We start from the raw sequence: 21,690 nt of genomic DNA on the forward strand, positions 1-21,690 counted from the left end.
ACATCAGGGCTACGATGCCAGACACCAAAACTTTCGGCACAGACCCGTCACGTACAACGTCGGCGACCAGGTGTGGGCTTGAAATCCTATTTGTCGGCTGGGGCTATCGGAGAACTTCCTGCGGAGATACTCCGGACAGTACACAGTTCTGCACCGCATCAGTGATATGAATTATGATGCTGTTATAGACAGTCCTTACGGCTCCCAACGCCGGCGCCATCTGCCCGAACTTGTGCACGTGCTTCTTATAAAGCCATACTTTTCGCAGTGAGGTCAATTTTGCACCCTCTCTGCAGTGCCTTCGGAGCTTGGCGCATCGGGAAGATGCTTTGTTTTTTGCAAAAGAGGGGGCAAATGCTACATCCTATATCGTCGCAGCTGCGCGTATGTGCCAGGCCATGAAAACGACGCTGAGGTCTTTGCGTTCTCACTTCGTCGCCATCGCGACACCATCGCCCCGTCGTCAATCCTTCTTCTTCATTCCATTGTCATGAAGCTATCATCATCACGTCACAGTAACCATGCTCTCTTCATTCTTTCGTGATCATGCCACCATTGTCATACCATCGTCGTCATTGCATAGTCGTCGTACATTTGTCGTATATTTGTCGTCTTAGCGTCGGCGAGATACCATCGCGGCCGTTTTCATCGTTGCCACGGCATAGTCAGCATACAGTCGTCGTCTTCCCATAGCTCTCTTGCCGTCATCATCACGCCGTCGTCACCATGCCATTTCATATGCATAAACTTAGTGAAGCAGCGCATGCACCTTTATTGCAAGTAGCGTAGCGGAACAGATATTTGTGGCCTTAATATATAGCGTTATAAGGCTCGGAGACAAGTATACCCTAATAAATATGAACAAGGCACTCAATATTCAACGGAACCGGCTCCTCCAGTGCGGCACATGCGCAACCAACTCATTTCCAGCGTTTACCAGTGTGCACCAACGCCATAGCAGTCAAACTAGCGTTTCTTCCAGTGTGACACAGCTCTTTTTCGACATCACCGGCGTATACATATATTGACTCTATTGACTATATTGACATACATTAGTGACTCGCAGCAAGTGCCAATATCTACCGTGTCATTCAGCATAAAAAAAAACGGTATAAGCTCTGAAGACTGCTTATGCGTTGGAATCCAAAAGCATCATAGCCGCTTTGGCGAAATTCTTTTTTTTTCCTTTTGCGCGTTCTTTGACCGCGCAAGCTCCAGCCTGCGTTTTAACGGCGCTTCGGTGAGTCAGATAAAAACTCACTGGTTTGCCCACGAGGAGTTCATAACCCGAAGGACAGCTCAGTGGCATTCAATTGGGCAGTTAATGCTTTTTATTTTAGGCATTCATCTTATGAACTCATGGCTTGTCACCCCCTCCTACCCATTGGCTGCGCCGTCACGTGCCCAATGGCGCACGCACTAGCCCACACGTTCAGTCAGCCAGAACCGCCAGCCAGCACACCGCAGGCCCGGGTTCGATTCCCACCTTCACCGAAATTTGCCTAATATTTTTTCAAAGGCATTAATTGACTTTGTTTACAGGAACCTCGCTGAGAAATTTCTCGTCAAATGGAGTATCTTTTATGTGGTTTCACTCCTTGCGTTGGCCATTTTTGTACAATCATTCGGTCACGGCGCCAACAAGAACGCCAGATTTTCGCTTAATGGGGCGTACAATGCCTTCGCGATAAAATTGGGGCTCCGATCCACGCTGTCAAGGGAGCTGGCCAGCGAAGCTGTGATATCACCTGATCCGATAGAGCAATGTGATTTAGCCTTGAAAGGTTGAGCAATGCGACGAACTGTGCGTGGCTTGCTTTGGGCAGGAACTGCTGCGTCCTGCTTAGCCTGAGCACGACACCGTTCGGCATACTGACGTTGCTGTTCCCGTCGCGTTCACGCCGCTCCTCGGGAGTCCTATGCGTGGCCTTCCCATAGTGCTACTACAACACAAATGAAATCAGTTGCTAGGTGGGTTCTTCTTTTACATATGAAACTCTATTGACGTCACTCTCTGATTCGTATTCTGCAGTTTATGCAACGATAATCTTTACGAGGAAACGCATGCGGCGAACACTACGTGCGTCGCATTGTTCGAACGCGCCCTATCATCTAAGATGTGGTTTAGCCAGTTGCTAACTTTCTGCTTTTTTTTTGTGAAACGAATACTGGAGTGTGTCTTGCATGCGTAATTCCGATGAAGATAGGCACTTCAGTTTGTGGAATGGCTTTCTCTGGACTGTTGTCGGTGGAGACAAAGAAATCCCAGGATCCGAGTCATACACAGATTCGCTGTAAAATCCCGCTGGTTTCACACTGGACGGCACTGGAAGGCGCGGCTTTTTGCGATAGGAATGTTAACACTTTTGGCGCATTCAAATTGTTTTGAAAGCGTAATGTTGGGGTGTACGAAGAATCTACGAGCTACTCTACAGGAAACGTGTTTAGTCATTTCCGAACTTCTTTGTCACGGTGGTGTAAGAGATAACCAAAAATTGGCGGCAAGTGCTCTACGTCACACGCAAGTACACTCACATCTCAATTCCACGATTCCCAGGGCGAGTAAATTGATTCTTCGGCGAAACAACTGCAAGACTTCGTAACTTCCTGTTATTGCGCAGATAGGCAAGAGGAAAGGTTCCTTTGCTTCATTTATTTCGTGAGGAGCAAATGCGTGAATAAAAGTCACAGGAGATTACAATACTCCGTAATAAGAAATTTCAGCGCATCTTTCTACTTGTTTTCGTTTCGCGGTATATTTAGGCATCACACCGATCACCTGGCAGAGCCACGACACGCGGCGCTATATATAGACCGGCCACGTAGTTGCCGCTTCAGGGCAACTGCGGCTTATGGAGCCGTGATCTTTAGCTGGAAACGCTTGCGGCGAACGCTTTGCCCGAAAGCGAGCTTTCTGGTTCTTTTATTTCCCGCACAGCCGCTGCCACCACTTCCGCGGTGATGACGATGATGATGATGCAGTGGCACCCTTTTGAAATGGGGTGGTGACAAATAGTCACATATGCTGCTTGATTTAATCAGGCGCGCTATAGACGTTTTTTTTTCTAGCATTTTTATATACCTGTCTTTAATTTTTCTGTTTCCTTCAAAATATACATTATACCCCTAGTCATAATTGTAAGGGATCCGGCCGTCACAATTTTTTCCCTACGCGAACGCGAGTGCCATCCGGTGGTGCTTCCAGGTTGCTTCCTCCGTTTCCCTCCTCATGCTTCCGCTGCATTCTCCTTCTCCGCTTTCCTCCTCGCTTTTTGTCGCTCTCGCCGTATATCATCCCCCACTGCGCTCCGCCTTCGCACTTTCATCTTTCGCTGTGCCCGTTGGCTCGGTTACGCAGCCGAGGCACGCCGACGCTTAACGTAGGGACGGGTACCTAAGATCTGGGCTCTAAATAAAAGAAATTGGATGATCCCTATTTCAGGAGGAATTGCTGAGAACACGAAAGTGAAACGTGCATTCTAGGAAGAGGTGCGAAGCTTCGCAGGACTTTCACAATTGCAAGCCCACAAATGTGTTCTGTATTTTATTAATCGACAATGACAGCGATAGCAAGCGCGTAAGGCGTGTGCAGCTGCGTAGCTTAAACAGCAACCCGGGGCTCTATTTTCAACACGCATGGCGGCTGCATGGCCGCCATTATCCACCACGTTGACTCTCTTATTAGCTGTTCAGAGGTCACCTGTTCTAAAATCTGTGCCAGGAAGCGGAAGTTCTGCGAATGCAATTAATTGTGTGTTCATCGAGATGAAACGTGACGTGGAAATCTACTTTTATTGACTAATACTTCTTTTCTGGCCTTTGGCAAGTATATTGAGACGTTAGTGCTTCAAATAGAAAATGAGCGGTAGCGTGCGGTAGCTAGTGTAATGCATCTGCAGTTTCGCGAATATGTGGTGGCGATCCGAGGTAGACGCCATGTCAGTTTGAAGATTGGCTGAAGAAATATGCCCTCAGAACCGTCTCATGGTGGGGCGTTTCGTAAACGTCAATTTGACGTTGGGTAAGGTTGCGCTGGGCCGCCATTGCAGAAAAGTTTGCCATAATTTGCGGTGCGACGAGCCCCGCGAATAATGCCAATGAGTGGCCCTATGCAATGGCAGCAGAGAGGCATGCGTATCGCCACATTTTCCCCGTCGTTTTCGGCCCATGAAAATATTTTGTTCATAACGGGTGCGCATAGAGTTTGCATCGCTCTCGGGTGGTGTTGGCATTTGTGTTTCGGGCCATGATGCTTTTACAAAAACGCATTTATTTGAAATAATATTGGTTGAACATTACAAGCCTTCTGCGACCTTTTGCACTTTTCTCTGCTACGTTCGTATTGAAATCAAATTACTTTTCACATTATCAGAAGTTATGACAACAGCGGATATTTAATATATAAAAAGTGTTCGTAAGGTGGCGCCTTGAAGTTTTGTCACGCGGTGCGAATAAGCAGTGAACTGAACGATAGATGACAGCGCCGGTGCTTGCGTCGCGCAAGCGGCTACCTGAGGAGCACGCGTCACTGTCGGCGATATTCGGCCGCTTCTCAACCAGCCGAGTCGCGCTATCACTTGCATTTCACGATATAGTGATAACGCGGCCTAGAACATGCGCTCATTACCGCATGGTTGGTCCCGTTGTGTCTCGCGGTAGAAAACGAACGCGTGGACGCAATATACCATGACTCAATCCGCTACTCGCGGACACGCATCGTGGCTAATGATGAAGCAAATGTCTTGTACGCAGCAGACGACGACAGCAAGAAGTATTTTCGACGGAATACTCACGCTTTGCGCTAGCTGCTTTATTTTTACTCGGGGAGGAAAACAAATTTGCTTTGACAAGAACTTTAGGTTCGGTGCTTACATCACAGTGTCCTAGGCGAAACGTCAAGTTTGTGTCGCGTTACGCAAGGAAATCGGGGCCATCAGCGCCATTTTGTATGCGTCGTGCCGAGGTCAGGCCTCGAAGAAAATGGCGGAACGTCCAGACTAGAGCCCTGGGAGGCCATCGACGCGTCAGTGAGTGCGCATTTGTCGAAATTGTTCTTCCGGCGACAACGCGCTCGCGCCCGCGTACACGTTCAAAAGTGAGCTGGCGCGCGAACACAGAGAAAACCGCCGCGGCACCACCTAGCGGTTACCATTGTCAGAGACCACCTTTAAAAGCGCCAGGTGTTCAGAAAATGTTTATTCAACAAGAGACGATACGAACACTGGGTCACAATCATGGCACAATTCCACTACGACGATCACATATACAAAGTACGAAGCACTGTATACACGGCACGTTTTCAAAGAAGTGTCCGAGTCCTCACTCATCAACACATAACCACATAGACCCACGCAACGCACAGTTACACAGAGACTAATTGTCACATTATATAAAATGATGTTGATATATACAGTGTACAAAATGGTTATGTACAATGATGATGCGACAGAGACATTTTACATAATTTTGAAGTGTTGCTATGAGATGGGTATATGCAAAAATTATCACGTATACGAGATCACGCACACACAGAAGTCACAGGCACCTACATTCTGTGCACATTCAGTGAAAACCTCTGATGCCCTCGCCTACAAGAAGCAGGCTGGTTGAAAATTAAGTCATACGCGTCTATCAGACACCGACAGGAAACTGCATGACCACTGTCGAAGCAACTCTTCTTCCCCAAGGAAGAACAACTCTTCCGACAGAAACGACAGTAGCTCAATCTGGAGCCTCCCTAGAAGTGGAAACAGAGCGCGGCGACATTGGCGGCAACTGCTTCGCACCGGTTACGCCATAGACAAAAGGCCCCCGCAGAAATTAAAAGTCGCGCAAAGCGGCCACGTGAGCAGTCACCAGATGCGATAAAGTGGTTAATTCCAAGGCCATGAAAACCAATATGCACGGCCCTCCAAAATACCCTGGAAGCGACGCATTGCAGCAGCCCATATTTATCGGATTCCTGAAGGGGGCAATTTGGACACTGCAAAGATGGGACTACGCCCCACTGCTCTAACCTGTCACGAGTTGGAAGCACTTGCCACCCTAGACGCTATATGAAGTCGCGCAAGTGGCCTGTCAGAAATGACGCCGTTTTTGCATCCCACGACACTTTATTGGAACGTGTGCGGCGCGCAGGGGGAACTAGAGGAAGCAATAAGGCTGACACAGTATCTACAACACGGTTTTCGAGAGCATCTACATCAGGACGTATGCCTGTTGTATGTCGCGATAAAATGCCACGGCCGTAGAATCAAATACAGGTGTGTTTAACACTTGTGGTCCGCGATTTAAGTGCACGCCCGGTAACACGTAACGAATTTTTGTGCCAAGGAAATCGCAGGCGAGTTCACGCGCGGAACACGGATCACGCTGCAACAGTCGGAGCAGAAATCGAAGAACAAGCAGCCGGCAGCGGACAGACACGGATGGGAACGCGAACCCACCGCGAGTGCGTGGTTGCCCAAGCGCCGCGCGACAGACCAGTTCTGTACTTCCCGACCAGAAGAAGGAACCGAGAATGTACTGCAGAGACCTAGTAACTCGTAATGGTGGCTGTACAACGTGACAAACGTGCCACACTCGGCCGCAAAATACAGACTGTGCTAAGTACCTTCCTTCTAATAGGGGTAAATCATACCCTTGAACATCTTGAATATTTCGGCTTACATCTTGAGAATTGAGAGCCACACAGAGTCTTACATGCCATCATAGGTGTCATCAATACGTAAATTACGAATAGAGTCGATCTTTTGAAGACGGAAAATAGAACTTACGTTTGTCTGTGGTGAACCAATGAACAAATAACGAAATTTGAAAAATTTAGCGCTGCACCTGAAATATTTCCGTACTCAGTGAAAATTCGAAGGCAACGGGATAAGCTATCTACATTCCTGAGATACAATGTGATGTCGTCGACGAAGGCTGTCGCCTTCACAACACCGCTACCAGGCAGTGGGAGACCAGACACGTAAGGGTCTCTCAGTACGAGCGCATAAATGGCTCAACGCTGAGCACAACGAGCACTGAGGATAGAGGGCACCCTTGACGAACACCGCGAGTAACGGGAAATGGTGCACTTTCACCACCATCAAGAAACAAAGTACTTCGGATATTTGAATAGGCAGTCGTAATAAGTTCAAGAAAATTTGATGAAAAGCGAACGAGGTCAGTACATTAAATATGTAGCTATGTTCAAGGCCTTCGTGTGTCTTTTCTTGATCTAGGGAAACTAAGAGACCACGGGCTGACCAGGTCCGCGTGTATGTCATTATGTCACGCGTAACGAACGAGCAGGGACTGAGCATGCCTGATGGTGTCCTATTAAGGAAGGCATTAGGCTTCCCAAGCGTCGGGTGAGAACAGCTGTAAAGGTTTTGTAGTCAACGTTGCGAAGCGTGATTGGCCTCCAATGTTCTGGACGAATTGATGATGGATCGTGCTCAGGCAACAGCACAACACGACCGTCGTGAATACTAGACGGGAATTCAAAGTTCTCAAAGCAGCGGCTGATAACAGACACAAAAGTGGCACCAATATATTCCCATAATGTTAGATAAAACTCTACAGGTAAGCCATGAACGCCGTGGACGCTGTCACCCATAGGCGCCGACTAAGTGCAGCCGAAAGACACTGCCAAGCACTACAGTGTTTACTACCCTCATAGGTGTCCATGGTGACGGCCCTATTTTATATGGAATTAATCAGCGATAAAACAAATGATGTTTAAACACCCTTATTGGAACAAATGAACGCCATTAAGAGTAGAACTTCTTTAATAATGCAAACATTTCTAACCTTTTTACATCTACTTTCGAAACCTTTAAGCAGACACAACTCGGCAAAGTATCGCCATCTCGTGGATTTGCGTGATGATGATTGCGTGACCTACGCTCATAGCGCAGATTTTTGGTGGAGCCAGTCACAAAACACTTTCGTTCTAAGATACTGTAGTTATGATTTTTCTGAAGACTGATGGCTGAGTAAAAAGCCGCAGCTTCACCCAAAAGGCGAAGAATTGATTGCTGTAGCAAAATATGATATAGCTATACGAAGTAAGGTTAGTAGTTTTCGTGGACGTATAAACTGCGATAGACATTCGTTTCTTAACTAAATTAACAACAATCGTGTTACACGTGCAAAGGCAAACATGAACAGATCTGACTCGATGATCGCAGACCCTCAGTGTCAGAACGCTGGCGGGACGAACGTCGGCAGCAACGAGCGAACGCTTCGGCCTGCTTCTAGCTTCAAAGAGTCTTAGGCAGTTTAGGTTACACGACCTTCATAACTAGGCGCACGGTTACACAGCGCACACGAAGCCGCGAGCCATCTCGGCTCGCGTAGCTTTTGTACCCACCGCAGGTAACCTCCAAGAGAACTGTGCCACGTGCAGCCATGGAAAGGCCACAATTGGAGACGCTCAGTAGTCCCATTCCCTCTTTCGCGCACAACAATGGGCAATCGGCAAGATGGCGCACGTCGAGCCACTATCTTTCTCGGTTTTAACATTTCACGCTTTCTCTCACACCTACAGTATGCGGCGTCGCAGAGGGCTGACATTATGCTTGAACTTTTACAGGTCATCACGGCGACAGCGAAAATTCTCCTGGAGTGTCCCCATCTACGAAGCAGACAGATAGTAGGATCGGTAAGTAGATTAGCAGGATGTTCACATCCTAGTTATTCACTAAGCAGAAAGATAATATGATCGGTAGATACGTAGGATGCATCCGCTCTTTTGGCCTATTCGTGAAGATGAAGATGCTACCCGCATAGGTGGCGAAAATCTATGCTTCCTTATATTTCTTTGTTGAGTAACGCCAATGCAAAGTACTTGGCAAGTATATGTTTTTGTCCAGGCGCGCGAGGCGATTTGTCTGCCATTGGTAGGAAGTGGTCATGCGGTGACTTGTCTGGCTCTATTGTAGGATGGTTTGGGCAAGCTCCGCAGTAGAAATCGTTCCGCTGTAGGTGATGAGAATTTTGGGGGCATCATGTCATAGCCGGGTGTTCTCGACGGAGAATCTCGCAACTTCGGTTGCACAACCTTTAGTCAGGGCTTTCGCTTCGGCGTAGCAGTAAGGCAGTCGGTAGCCACGAAGATCCTATTCCCGGAGGTTGACGTCGGAAGGGACCCCAATGTGTTCATGCAGATCTACTGTAATGGCCAGCAAGAGGGTTGAACATGTAGCAATTCCGCTGGCCTCGTTGGTTTCGTCTTTTGTCACTGATAGTCTCGGCTTGTCGACGTAATGAGTGATGTCGATTATCAAGCGTGGCCTATAGTGCCTCTCTTGTTACCTCGTAGCGTGTACGGGAGAATTCTAGATGCTCAGTGGTCGGATAGTCACGTAGGGCGTGCATGAACTCTGACCGCAGTACCAAGGGCATGAATAGAAAATAGTTTGCGTGGACTGACAAAGGATTATTAACAAATATATCGCTTTTCAACAAAAACGAACACGCTCCACGTTTATATATCATAGGAACCAGGTTGGTCTTGACTTCCAAGCACTTGGCAAGGATTCGTAGTTCTGGGTCTACTCCTTGCTGTTCGGCAATGTAATCTGCGTTTATTGTTCCTGGAAACGTGTCGTCACCTTCGTCGTCTTTCGACAGCGGCTCCATGGCCATGAGCGACAGCCAGTAGGAATCGCGATGCTTCCCCCCGGACTTGTAAACTACGGTGATCACGAATTCCTGGAATCACCGTGCGAGGCGACCTTACAGATCTTTTAAATTCACAGTCAGCACAAGGCGTGGCGGTTGCCTGTGACCTTCAAGGGCTTATTATAAAGGCGAGGCCGGAATTTTATGGTTTTGTGGTTTCGCGGACTGGCAAGCCTAAGCTATGACCCTTTCAAGGTGGTCTTTCCATTGAAATAGCACGGTATTGAGGTCTACGCTACTTATGCCGGTGTGTATTTCGGAATCGGCGCCTTCGCCGAAGGGCGCATGTACTAGTAGCGACTGTTGTAGTCGTTTTAGTTCTTTAAATGCTTCAACCTGCCGCACTTTTCACTTTAAGTCGACATTGGATTTCGTGATTTGCGTCAATGGCTCCTCCATGTGTGAAAAGTTCTCGGCGAAGCGTCTGTAAGAGGAACACGGGGGGGAAAATCTGAGCACTACCTTCTTGTCGACGGGTTGTTCGAACTTTGAAGGGACAGCCGTCTTCTGTGTGTCGGGGAAGACGAAGATTAGCTGATGATGTCACCCAGGTTTTCGAGTGCAAAGTGCAAACATAAGGCTAGCCAAAACACGACATAAATACGACGGAACAGACGAGAGCTTCATGGAAGAGATCAAACAAACATACATAGGAAGCGTGACTCGCACCAGCCTACAAGAGTATGGGGGACCCCTAAATGAGGAGCTAGATGCACCCATAACAGAGGCAGAAGTGAGAGGGGAAATAATCAGACTTAAAACGAAATCGGCCCCAGGCCCAGATGGAATAACAAACAAGATGCTGCGGAACCTAGACGATGAGTCGATCACAGCTATAACCAAATACATTCTACAGGTATGGGAGAAAGGCGAACTCCCGAAACAATGGAAAGAGGCTAGCATCATACTAATCCCCAAACCGGGCAAGCCCCCTAAGCTAGAGAATCTCAGGCCGATCTCCCTCACATCATGCGTAGGGAAATTAATGGAGCATGTAATCCAGACAAGGTTAACCCGATTCATGGAGGGAAATGAACTATGGCCGAATGAGATGGTTGGATTCCGACCGGGCTTAAGTACCCAGGACGTGATGCTGCGGCTTCAACACGACATCATAAACTCAAGATCGAGAGATATAAAAGCAATCCTAGCTCTAGACCTCAAGAAAGCCTTTGACAATGTCAAACACGAGGCAATCCTGACAGAAATGCAAGAAATAGGTGTAGGATGCAGAACCTACAACTATATAAAGAACTTCCTGACAAACAGGACGGCAAAGATTAGATACCAGGATTTGGAATCGGAAGAAATAGAACTGGGAAACAGAGGTACCCCGCAAGGATCTGTACTCTCCCCACTCCTCTTCAATCTGGCTATGAGGGGCCTCCCGGCTAAACTCAGGAAAATAGAAAATTTAAACTTCAGCATGTACGCAGACGATATAAATGTTTGGATACACAAAGGTAACGACGCGGAAATAGAAAACAAACTGCAAACAGCCGCGGACACAGTAATCGAGTATGCAGCAACTAGGGGACTTACTTGCTCACCAGAAAAATCGGAACTCTTAATGTACAATCCCAAATCATTAAGGCTGAAAAGAGACAGCGATCTCAACATCACGGTTGGGGGCAAACCAGTACCCAAAGTAGATAAGATAAGAATATTAGGACTTTTCATCCAAAGCAATGGATACAACGACGAAACCATAAGAAAACTGGAAGGTTATGCAGCACAAGTCACCGGGATATTCAGAAGAATAGCTCTCAAGGGGAGAGGGCTAAGAGAAAGAAGCCTAGTTAAGCTAGTACAAGCGTACGTCATCAGCAGACTTAGCTACGCCACACCATACCTTAACATCCGGGCTTCAGAAAGAGACAAATTAGACTCGATCATCAGAAGATGCTATAAACGAGCACTCGGACTACCCATAAGCACCTCTACTGAGAGACTCCTAACAATGGGAATTCACAATACTTGGCAAGAAACAGCCGAAGCAGTTAAAACCGCCCAACAGGAAAGACTCAGCCAAACATATACAGGCAGAGCTATCCTGAACATGGTGGGGCTGCAGACAGACAGAGGCATGCAAAAGAAACGTGACATCCCAAGAGAAATCAGAGAACAGCTAAGGATAGACCCACTTCCCAAAAACATGCACCCCACCTTCAACAAAGAAAGGAGAGAAAAGAGAGCCGAAGCACTGGTCAGACGCTTCAGTGAAATAGATAGGGAGATAGTGGCGTACACGGATGCGGCCAGCGGCAAACTGGGTGCGGCAGTAGCCTCAGTGGTAGATGGCCAAGGCGAAGCAGTCTCAGCAGCAACAATACGCAGCCGCAATCCGGAAGCAGCGGAAGAAGTAGCAATCGCGCTTGCTTGTGTCGGGACCAAGGCGAGCTACATAATAAGCGACAGCAAAACAGCCATCCACAATTACGGAAAAGGCAGAATCGCACCAGAAGCGATACGAATACTAACAGGAAAGAAAATTGACAGAAAAATCAGCCTCGTATGGGCACCAGCTCACACGTCGGTCCCAGGCAACGAGGCGGCACACTTCCTAGCCCGAGATCTCTACTTCCGGGCAGGAACAGAGCCGCCCGCTTGCAAGGAACTAGACGAGAGACTACAGACCTACACAGAAATAATTGAAAACTATAAGCTTCAGCGTAGAACTGTCCCCCCTCCGGACAAGGAGCTCGGAAATAGAGAGGCGAGAGCCTGGCGCAGACTGCAAGCAGGAAACTACATAAATCCAGTATGGGCGTCACACGTACTGAAAGACGACGATATAGACGATAAATGTAAGAGATGCGGGGAGAGGGGGACCCTCGACCATATAATCTGGCAATGCGTAGACTCCCCAGGTGTCAAGGAAGGAATAAATAGTAGAGAAGCCTGGGACACCCTTCTGCAAAGCGCGGACCCCGCCATGCAGAGGAGAGCCATCCATCTGGCGGCAGAGGCCGCGAAGAGTCAACAACTCTTTGCCTGCATCTAGTCGCGGAGACTCCCACCCCTGTCCCTAGGCCTGCGCGCCAGGGACAGGGAGTAGGGGGTCTCCTTCTCTGATGGAAATAAAAGTTTTTGGAACGGAACGGAACGGAGTGCAAAGTGGCGCTTTTCCGGTTTGAGAGTGAGTACAAATTACTTGGCTGCCACTAATATTGTTTCAAAGCGCATCATATCATCTTCAAAATTTGAGGAAAAGACGACGCCAACGTCATCCAAGCATACGAGGCAGCTCTGTTATTTCAGACCTGCTAGCACTGGAAGCGTTGCGCGAGCAGAGCAAGAGTTGAACGGCACGAGCTTGAATTCGAAGACGCTGTCTGGTGTAATAGGGCCGCTCTTTTCTATGTTCCTCCTATCGACTTTGAATTTGCAGAAGTCAGTTTCGAGATCCATCGACGAAAAATACTTTCTATGGCAAAACGAGAACAAAGGAAACCGAGGGCGCGATTTTTATTAGTCACATACTATGTGTTTTAGCGCGACTGCGGCGTTGCTAGGCGGCTCAAGGTCGTTCGTCGGCCACGGACACGGAGCACGGCATATGGCATACGGCATATGGCTGCCTGCATACGGTATACACGGCTGCGCGAGCCGCAATGGCTCGCTGGCTGGCGTAGTAAAGCTTTCGCTCTAAAAACTACTGGCCACAAGTGGCCTCACCTGCGGCCAGTCATTTCTTTTCATCTATTTTAATGGCAGAGTCTGTGCACTTCTTCGTCTGTCCACGGGTGGCTGCATACGTCCCTCTTCTTGACTTCTTCAGGTGGTGATGATTGACGCAAAAACGCAAGTTTGCATCCTTCTTCTTCACTAATAATATCAGACACCCAATGACTCTTGGACGGCTGCATAATTTTCTCGCACGTCATTTAATCTATACGTAGCACCATTTCATGTCGCAAATCTGTACTGACTTTTGCGGCCGAGCGAACTGTCTCAAGCAAGAACACACCCGCTGGGATCATCACACGGACTGCCGAAGTATGCCTCTTTAAGCACCGAGCGACAAATTAAATATACCTCCAATTGCATCATGCGTGGCCGCCACAACGGCGACATCTCTACCCACGCTACCTGCAAGATCGAGTAATGCCTTCTTTCCTCTGCACAACGGTACCAAAGTTAGGTGCCTGGGCAATATAGTTGCAGGCATACGTTGGGAGGGGAGGGGGGAACCCAAAGGAAACCAATCTTCTGCTTTTCCGCCTGTCATGGCCTTATTTTCATGTACCGTCACTAGGTGTGACTAGCCTATCAGTGCCTTGACGGAAGCCATCATAGAAACAAGTCATTCTCCACGTCTCTTAGATGTTAGATACGACCAGCCTGCATAGGCAGCCCACGCCAACATATATAGAATAGCAATGTGGGCGAGTTGGTTTAAGTCCACGGTGTAAAATTTCTGCAGTGCGAAGCAGCAAAGTACGGAAAGAAAGGTTAAAAAAGGACGAAAGAAGAAGGCTTGTTTCTCCTCTCGCAATCCTTTTTCTTTCGTCCTTTTTTGGCCTTTCTTTCCTGACTTCAATGCTTCGCGCTGCAGAAATTTTTCTCACTTGTGCATCAGAACTCGGGTACGTGAAGTCGTTCTGTAAATATTTCCCGAATTCCTATAGCATCATACATGCGTGAGCTTCTCGTGGCTATCCTTTTTTTTTTTTTTGCTTGAGGAAAGTGTGCGACAACCTTGCCTACCTTCCGTCAGGAACGATGGCTGCATCGAAGGCAAAATTTCATTGGGTACAGGTTATCATTCCAGAGAAGCGCAATGCTAACAATCCATTAAAACTTCTGAAACGCGCAAGATGACCTAGGATATCGTTTAAGCAACGCAGGTCGGTGATCATGTAATAATAAACTTTTCAATGCCATATGTTGACATACGTTTTTATGACGACATTCGCTGTTCTTATGGCCGCTCGGAAGGCGCGACTTCATCGTTAACCTCCTTTTGATCAGAAATGAAATAGCCGCTTTCTTTTTAAATGCCCGAATTATCAAAAACACGCGGCAAATTGAAAGGGAAGAAAGTACAACGTACGGTAGGTGGTGGACAAACTCAGAACTTGCGACCCGTGCACTGCTCTATCGACTGCGCTACGGTTCAGTGCTGTATGGGAATCCTTCGAAATCTTTAGCACTAAAAGCACCATCACCCTTACAACTACGCTTCGTTGTGAAATGCGAAAATTGCAAAATATATCGTGTTATAGGCAAAACAGTGAAAATTGAATTGAATTTATAATCTTCCAGGTGAGAACGTAACGGGAACAAGTAGGCACAAGACGGCGCTGTAGTGCTGGTTTCACCTTTTCGGCAACAGTGTACAAAACGCATTCTAACACACAAAGGCTGCGTTCGCAGACTTATACGCTGATTTTATTTCACAGTCGCGTTAACTTCTTTTTTAAAACATTTTCATCAAAATCTCCTGCGGCCTTCTATCATCGGCCACCACTTTCAGCATCATTTCAAATCTACCGCATAGATTATTCCAACTCCGTAACATATGCGCACTCTCGAATGTTAGGCCGCATGCCGACCGCTATATTTCCTGGAAACGCCGCTACTGTCCACAATACCCGTGGGCAGCGGAGGCGGGCTGGACCGTCGGGACGGGTCCTTGGCTCCCACAGCGGCCACGGACTGTCGACGGGTGCCGTCACTTGTACTTCTTCGGCGTGGAAGTAGCGCCAACGCCGGTAGAGTCTGCGCCGGTTAGGGACTTCCGGCGGGCCCTATCTTGAGCGGCCAGCTGCGCTGCGGCAAGTGCGGCGACGGCAGCGACAGATTGCCTCCGCGACGTCTGCAGCGGGGGCGTGGAACCGGCGCTGCTCGGACGCTGGGTGTCATCGCCTTCAGCAGTTACGGATTGCCGTCGCGAGCGGGGGGCTGTCTTCCGCGTCGTCTCCGTCATGGCGCTCGCATCAGCAGTGGCGGTGCCAGGCGGTCGCTGCGACTTTTTGCCACCCTTCTTTGCACCAGCTGCGGCTGCCTTGCGAGCCGTGGTAGCTGCGCTGGTGGTGCCTCGTCTATTGGCACCGACGGACGGCCCCTTCGACATGTCTCCCAGAAGTGACGCGACATCTCTGCGTGTCTCGCTGGCAGTCGACTGTCTCCGCGAGTGGCCGCCAACTTTGCCATAATTTTTCCCTGCCGGTAGTATGGTGGTGTTGCCCTCATCAGTCGACTGCCTGCGCGAGCGATCGCCCGGCTTGCCAGTCTTTGTCTTTGGTGGTAGCACGGACTTTTTGGACTTTGACCCTCGTGGTTGTATTGTGGTGGTCTGGTCTTCAGCGGCCACAGATTGTCGGCGCGACTTGACGTTTTGAGACTTCGTAGTGAGCATTGTGCCTTCCATAGACTTGGTGATATTCTGTGCAGTGACGTCATCTGGCGTGCGAGCTGTGAATGTTCGGTCGCCTTCCGCTTGTGCACTTTTTGCCGCCGCCTTGGGGGCCCCGTCGAACGCCCTGCCGTTGGTGTCCTTGTATGTTCGATAGAACTTGTAAAGCAGCATAGTGTAGTAGATCTGGAAGCGAAAAATGCGTTACGCTGTTATACTTTGTCAGCACCCGACAGTTGCTTGCACTGAGCCGCACACTGCCAATCAGTAAGAGTATGATGATAACTCGCGGCGTAGACATAGCGAAGTGCATTCACGTGCGTAGCGAAGCTATAGGAACGGAAACTGATGAAGTAACAACTGTTGTCGTCGTTTTGTTGAGGGTTCTTAAGAAGGTTTCAACGGAAAACAAATTAGGGGATTTCACATGGCACGCCGTAATGAGGGACTCCGAAATAATTTGGTCCACTTGGGAATTTCTTCCCTTGCACCTAAATCAACGTGCAACTGAATCAAAGTACACGGGTGTTTTCGCATTTCGCCCCCATTGAAATGCGGCCGGATTTAGACGGAATCATAACAAGAAGCGGGAAGGGGTAAGAATATGGGACCTAAGACAACAATATAGGAAAACTATTTTGAATGATAAATTACAATGCGTTTGATATTGAACTCAACAGTTCGACATCAAACTTTTGAACTTGATTTATGCATTGCATTGTAAATGCAGCGGTGGCGTAGAGGTAGAACACCCGCCTCGCGTGCAAGAGGTCCGTGGTTCGAATCCCGGTGCCGGCAATTTTCCACCGGATTAAAAAAAATCCGCGTGTAAATAAAATTGCACAAACAGGTCTGGAGTGTAGCCTGATCCCGGTGACCAGAACCGGTAACGCACTCCCTCACCAGAGCAGGATTGGCCACCCTGGTTGCAGCACTTGGCCACAACCTCCTATATGAACACAACAATCAAACCCCCCGGCCCCTCAGTCCCCAGCAGCTACGAAGCAACTGACCACGGCGGCGGTCAGACCTGCAGCGCAGCAGAGGGGGCTAAGAATTGACCGGGGTTGTTGCAGAAGTATGGTAGAGGCCTTTGCCCTGCAGTGGGCGTAACCAGGCTGATGATGTTAAATATTTGCCAACTCACAGCAAGCTTTAATAATAATGAACTTAAAAGGAACACGACGTCAAACTTTTGAATTTGATTTATTCATTGCATGTTAAATTTTTGGCAACTCGCAGCAAGCTTTTATAATTTCAGCGCATTTGGCGGGGTAAAAAACTTGTATTTGCCAGCACCCCTTCATGGATGCTGGCAGAGTTAATGGGGTCAAGAGAAGTTTACGGTGTCAGTAAGCACGGTTTTGTTATTGCATCGGCCTCGGCGGTCAGCCGTAAAAAAAAAAAAGAACTTCCTGGAGGCACACTCTGAGCCGTTTGCTCGCGCCTGTAAAGAAACTTATTCGACATGACACGTGACATTTGCCACACATCTTGTGGTGCTTTAAAAAAACGCTCGGTACCGTCTTTGGCAAACGGGATTTCGTGACAACGTTTTATGAAACATTTCTGAGATGAAAGTCGACTAAGCATGATTGCCAAGAGCGCTTTGTTTTGTGCTTCCCGACCTTGTTGCGTCCGTTGATATAGCGTTCACCTCATGAAGGTGAATCCAGGATGATACGAGAAGAAGCACAGCTAAATTCCATAAAGCCGTATTCACAAACCTTTTCATAAGTCAATGCGGATTAATCATCGCTTGAGTTTTGCTAATGTGTCGAGCAGCAGGATAGGCCATCATCTGCTTTTACCAGCTGTTCTCGTGCAATTTTTTTGCGAGATGTGGAATGTGACACTCCTGCGACTCGCTGCTGGGGATCCCGAGGTGGCTCTTGGGACCGACCCAACGTTACTAGACTAGCTTCAGTTGTAAAACTCTCCGCCCGCGCGCTTACAGCCGGTGTCGCCACTTCTGTGACAGCCGCCAGATGGCAGCGCCGTTCCATCGGGCTCCACTGCAGACGCCTCGCCGCAGCCTTCAGCCCGTGCGGACGGGCAGTTTGCGCGTGTTTCACGCTCGCTGGCGTTCTCCCTTGTCCGAATTAGTGATACCATGAGAAAGCGGTATCCACCTACAGCAATAAGATTTATCGGGCCAGTTGGTTCATACAGTAATAAGGGTAAACTGCGCGGAAGCTGTGTTTTTTCCTGCCGTCTTAACGTTTCGCGCAGTTTGGGCTCAGAAGCCTGAACATTTGGCCAAAGTGTGTGATTAGGATGATCTTCATCCCCACCGAGGCTTCTCGCCACGCCAAAGAAGCGCAACAAAAAGAAAGATGAGGTCAGTCTTTGAACACACAAGCCACACACACACACACACACAAATATCATCTGCTCTTCCACTCCGTGAAGATGGTTAACCAGCGAAGCTGAAACGTGCGGCCCGTGTTTATCACTGGGTTAATCTAGAGGATTCATTAAAGTATTTCTGAATTATGCGGCAACACACACAATCGGCTGCGACGGAGAGAACGACGTCACTGACGATATGCCCGTAGTCCGCCGTTGTCGCTTGCGTTCGATGTCTCGAGTTTGCTCGGAGGCGTGATTAGCTGCCTTCGCCCGATTTGCGATTATTCAAAATTAAGTTTCTTCAGAAATTAAATCTATCCGTTACGTAAGACAATGAGTGGCTCATACTGCCTTAAGCAATGGCCCCTCCCACCGTAAACGCGGCCTCCCCATTACGATGAGAGAAGTGAAATTCTACGCTGGAATGATGAACGGCAACGCAGCCAGCTGTGGAAGACGACGATGAACGTAGGAGCAGTGGCACGAGCGCGTGTGCCGGTCGGCACAAGGAATAGCCGAATTCATGGCCGTGGTGCTAGCATTACGCAAATTAGGACCATCAATTACGTCAGCCGTGATAGTTACTGATTCTTTATCATTGTGCTCATCCCTTACCGCTTCTAGTGATTCTCGCGTGATGAGGACATTTCAGTCATTGGTACCTGGTTACTTGAGAAGCGTGCGTTTGATTTGGGTGCCCGGCCATAAAGGACTAATCATTAATGAAATTGCAGACTCTGTAGCCAAGGCATCGATAAGTGGCCCGATTCTTCCTTGCTGCCCTTTGACTGCTTATGTAACTGCAGCTAGATTTCGCAGGAGTATCATTATACAGTCAGTATCAGGCTCCGAAATTACTAACTCTGTGGAGTACGGACATCTGCACCCTTGGAACAGAGATTTTTGCCGAACACGGAAAATTGAAGTGTCCATCACGAAGCTGCGCTGCCGTATACCTGCATTGAACTTCTACCTCCACAGGTCTGATCTGGTCCCCTCACCACTATGCTCATTCTGTGGCGAAGCGGAGACAATCGACCATTTCTTGTTGTCTTGCAGACGTTTTTCTATTATAAGAAAACGACTACTCGAAATCCCGCTTCGCTCTATTGGTCTGACTTTATCAGTGCCTGTGATCATATCTTTTGGAGCCTCCATTGTTGGGTTCAGCAACAGAAATGTTTGCTTGGCGATCCAAAATTACCTCATTGAAACTAATCGATTTCCATGTTAGATTGATCGTTCTCCCTCCCAACCATAGCTTTCTTTTATTTCTTATCTTTTATTATTATTATTATTATTATTATTATTATTATTATTATTATTATTATTATTATTATTATTATTATCTTATACCCGGTTTTCATCTGATTATTTCTTTTTTTCTCCAAACACAAAACGTTTACTTTTAAACTCACACGCCCAAATTGTTAACTCCCTTGTTATCATTATTATTTTAGGCACCTAATTAAACCGCCCGATTCTTGGCCAATCCCCCACTGTGGGTATGTGCCACGGCCACTCAGGACAACAACAACAACAGAATCGCTCTGTTCCACGCCGAGCGAATCGTCGCATTGCTGGCGGCACAGAAAAAGCAGCGCGCCGAACTGTCGACATCGTTCCGATAGCCGCCTATGCAGCCAGGTGCGCATCACGTCGGCATCGTCTGCTTATATTCTCAACAAACTCGGCGAAAGCTACAGTTTCGCGGATTACATGCTTGCTGAAATTCGCCTTCAACAACGAACCACACAATACGCTGCACCGCGCGCTTAGTCCGGCCCGCCCGCGTAGCCGGCTAGTGAGGAAGTGAAGCCGGGCGCGACTGCAGCGCCACGAAGGCGCGGGCGGGTGGCGGTTCCGCGCAACGGCGCCGAGTTTTAAAACTGAAGCTAGTCTAGTAACGTTGGGACCGACCCACTCCCCCTCCCTCAATACTACATTCACCCACCTGCACGAACTCGTCTCGTAGGCCTACAACAAGGCTATTTCTTCTTATTTATTTATTTATTTATTTATTTATTTATTGGTTTGTTTGTTTCGATTGCTAAAAATATAATAGCGGGGCTAAGATAAAAGCTGCAGTGAGGCAGCTTGAGGTGCCCTTAACCCCCGTGTTACATGGTAGCAGTGAATCGCGCAATCAACCGTATGCAGAAGCATAATTACGTATAAATGTTAAGTACAATAAATATTCAGTTAAAGAAAATTTTCATAGGCGAATAAAGAAATTGAATAATGGCAAGTAAAAACAATGCAGATAGTACACACCACCACATTACATACACTTGGCAATACGTTACGTAAATAGAAGTGAAAATTGCGTACACTTGACGATGCATAATTAAAGGTGAAAAGAAATGGTGCTCGATTAATATTGGAATGATTAGTAGAAAGAATAGAATGAGCAGAAATGATGTTTTTAGAAACATTTAACACGCCTATGTGAATACAGGTGAAAAAGAAAACGCAATTGATTCATTAATTAGGCGAAGGTTCGGATAAGTGACAACAGTTGACCGTGTTATGTTAATAATGTCGATGCCGTCGTCATGAAATGAATTAAGCAGTCTGGGTAATTTATTTTTCGTCATTTGCACCCCATAGTTGCTCCTTGAAGGTGGTATAGACCAATATTCTCCATGACGGGTAATATAGGTATGCCTGTATTTTTTTGCAGACAAACAATTTCATTAAATACGCTGTTTTCAGAGTTTCAGCTTGAGTGTCATATACGAATGAGAGAGCGGTTGTATAGGAAGTAGATAGTGGGTATGTTGTAGTGTTTAAAGAGATGCTCACTGTGATTGGGATATGGCACATTTGCTATGAATCATCTTTTTCTCTAGTAAGTGTATTTTCCTGAGATTAGATACAGTTGTTGTGCCCCACACAAGGTGCGTATAAGTAATGTGTGATGCAAATAATGAGTGGTAAATTAATATATTTATGGAGTTGTAGTTGACTGCGTATTTGATTGTTCCTAGTAATGGTTTATTATGTGCAGTATACACTGTTAAGCAAAATTACACCCTTTGGGTCGTATCTTGCCACACAACAAAACTCATCATCTGTCCTGTCCGCATTTGCTTTCTTTAGCGCTGCGAGCCCGGTACTTCCAAGTCACGAACGGCATGCGTGTTATGAGCATTACAGCGCATTCTCGTCAGGAAAGTACCGAGCGCCAACTTTTCAAGAAAGGAAGCGCAAGCAAGACAGATGACAATTATTGTTGTGTGGCAGATATACAGCCAAATGGGTGTACATTTGTTTAAGAGTGTAATGACAGAATCTTTCTGATG

The 21,690-nt window shown here is 47.6% G+C and overlaps 1 protein-coding gene across 2 annotated transcripts in view; it reads right to left on the reverse strand.

Moving 5' to 3' along the window:
* Nucleotides 1-15,027: 15,027 nt before the first annotated feature.
* Nucleotides 15,028-21,690, reverse strand: part of LOC139056964 (mucin-22-like) — a 36,131-nt gene continuing 29,468 nt past the window's right edge. For both annotated transcript variants that reach the window (XM_070534748.1, XM_070534747.1), the window contains one exon: nucleotides 15,028-16,219. In XM_070534748.1, the coding sequence (XP_070390849.1) occupies nucleotides 15,350-16,219 (870 nt within the window). In that variant the 3' untranslated portion in view covers nucleotides 15,028-15,349. The remainder of the gene's footprint in view (nucleotides 16,220-21,690) is intronic.

This window comes from Dermacentor albipictus, chromosome 3 (assembly GCF_038994185.2).
Source record: "Dermacentor albipictus isolate Rhodes 1998 colony chromosome 3, USDA_Dalb.pri_finalv2, whole genome shotgun sequence".
NCBI lineage: Eukaryota > Metazoa > Arthropoda > Arachnida > Ixodida > Ixodidae > Dermacentor > Dermacentor albipictus.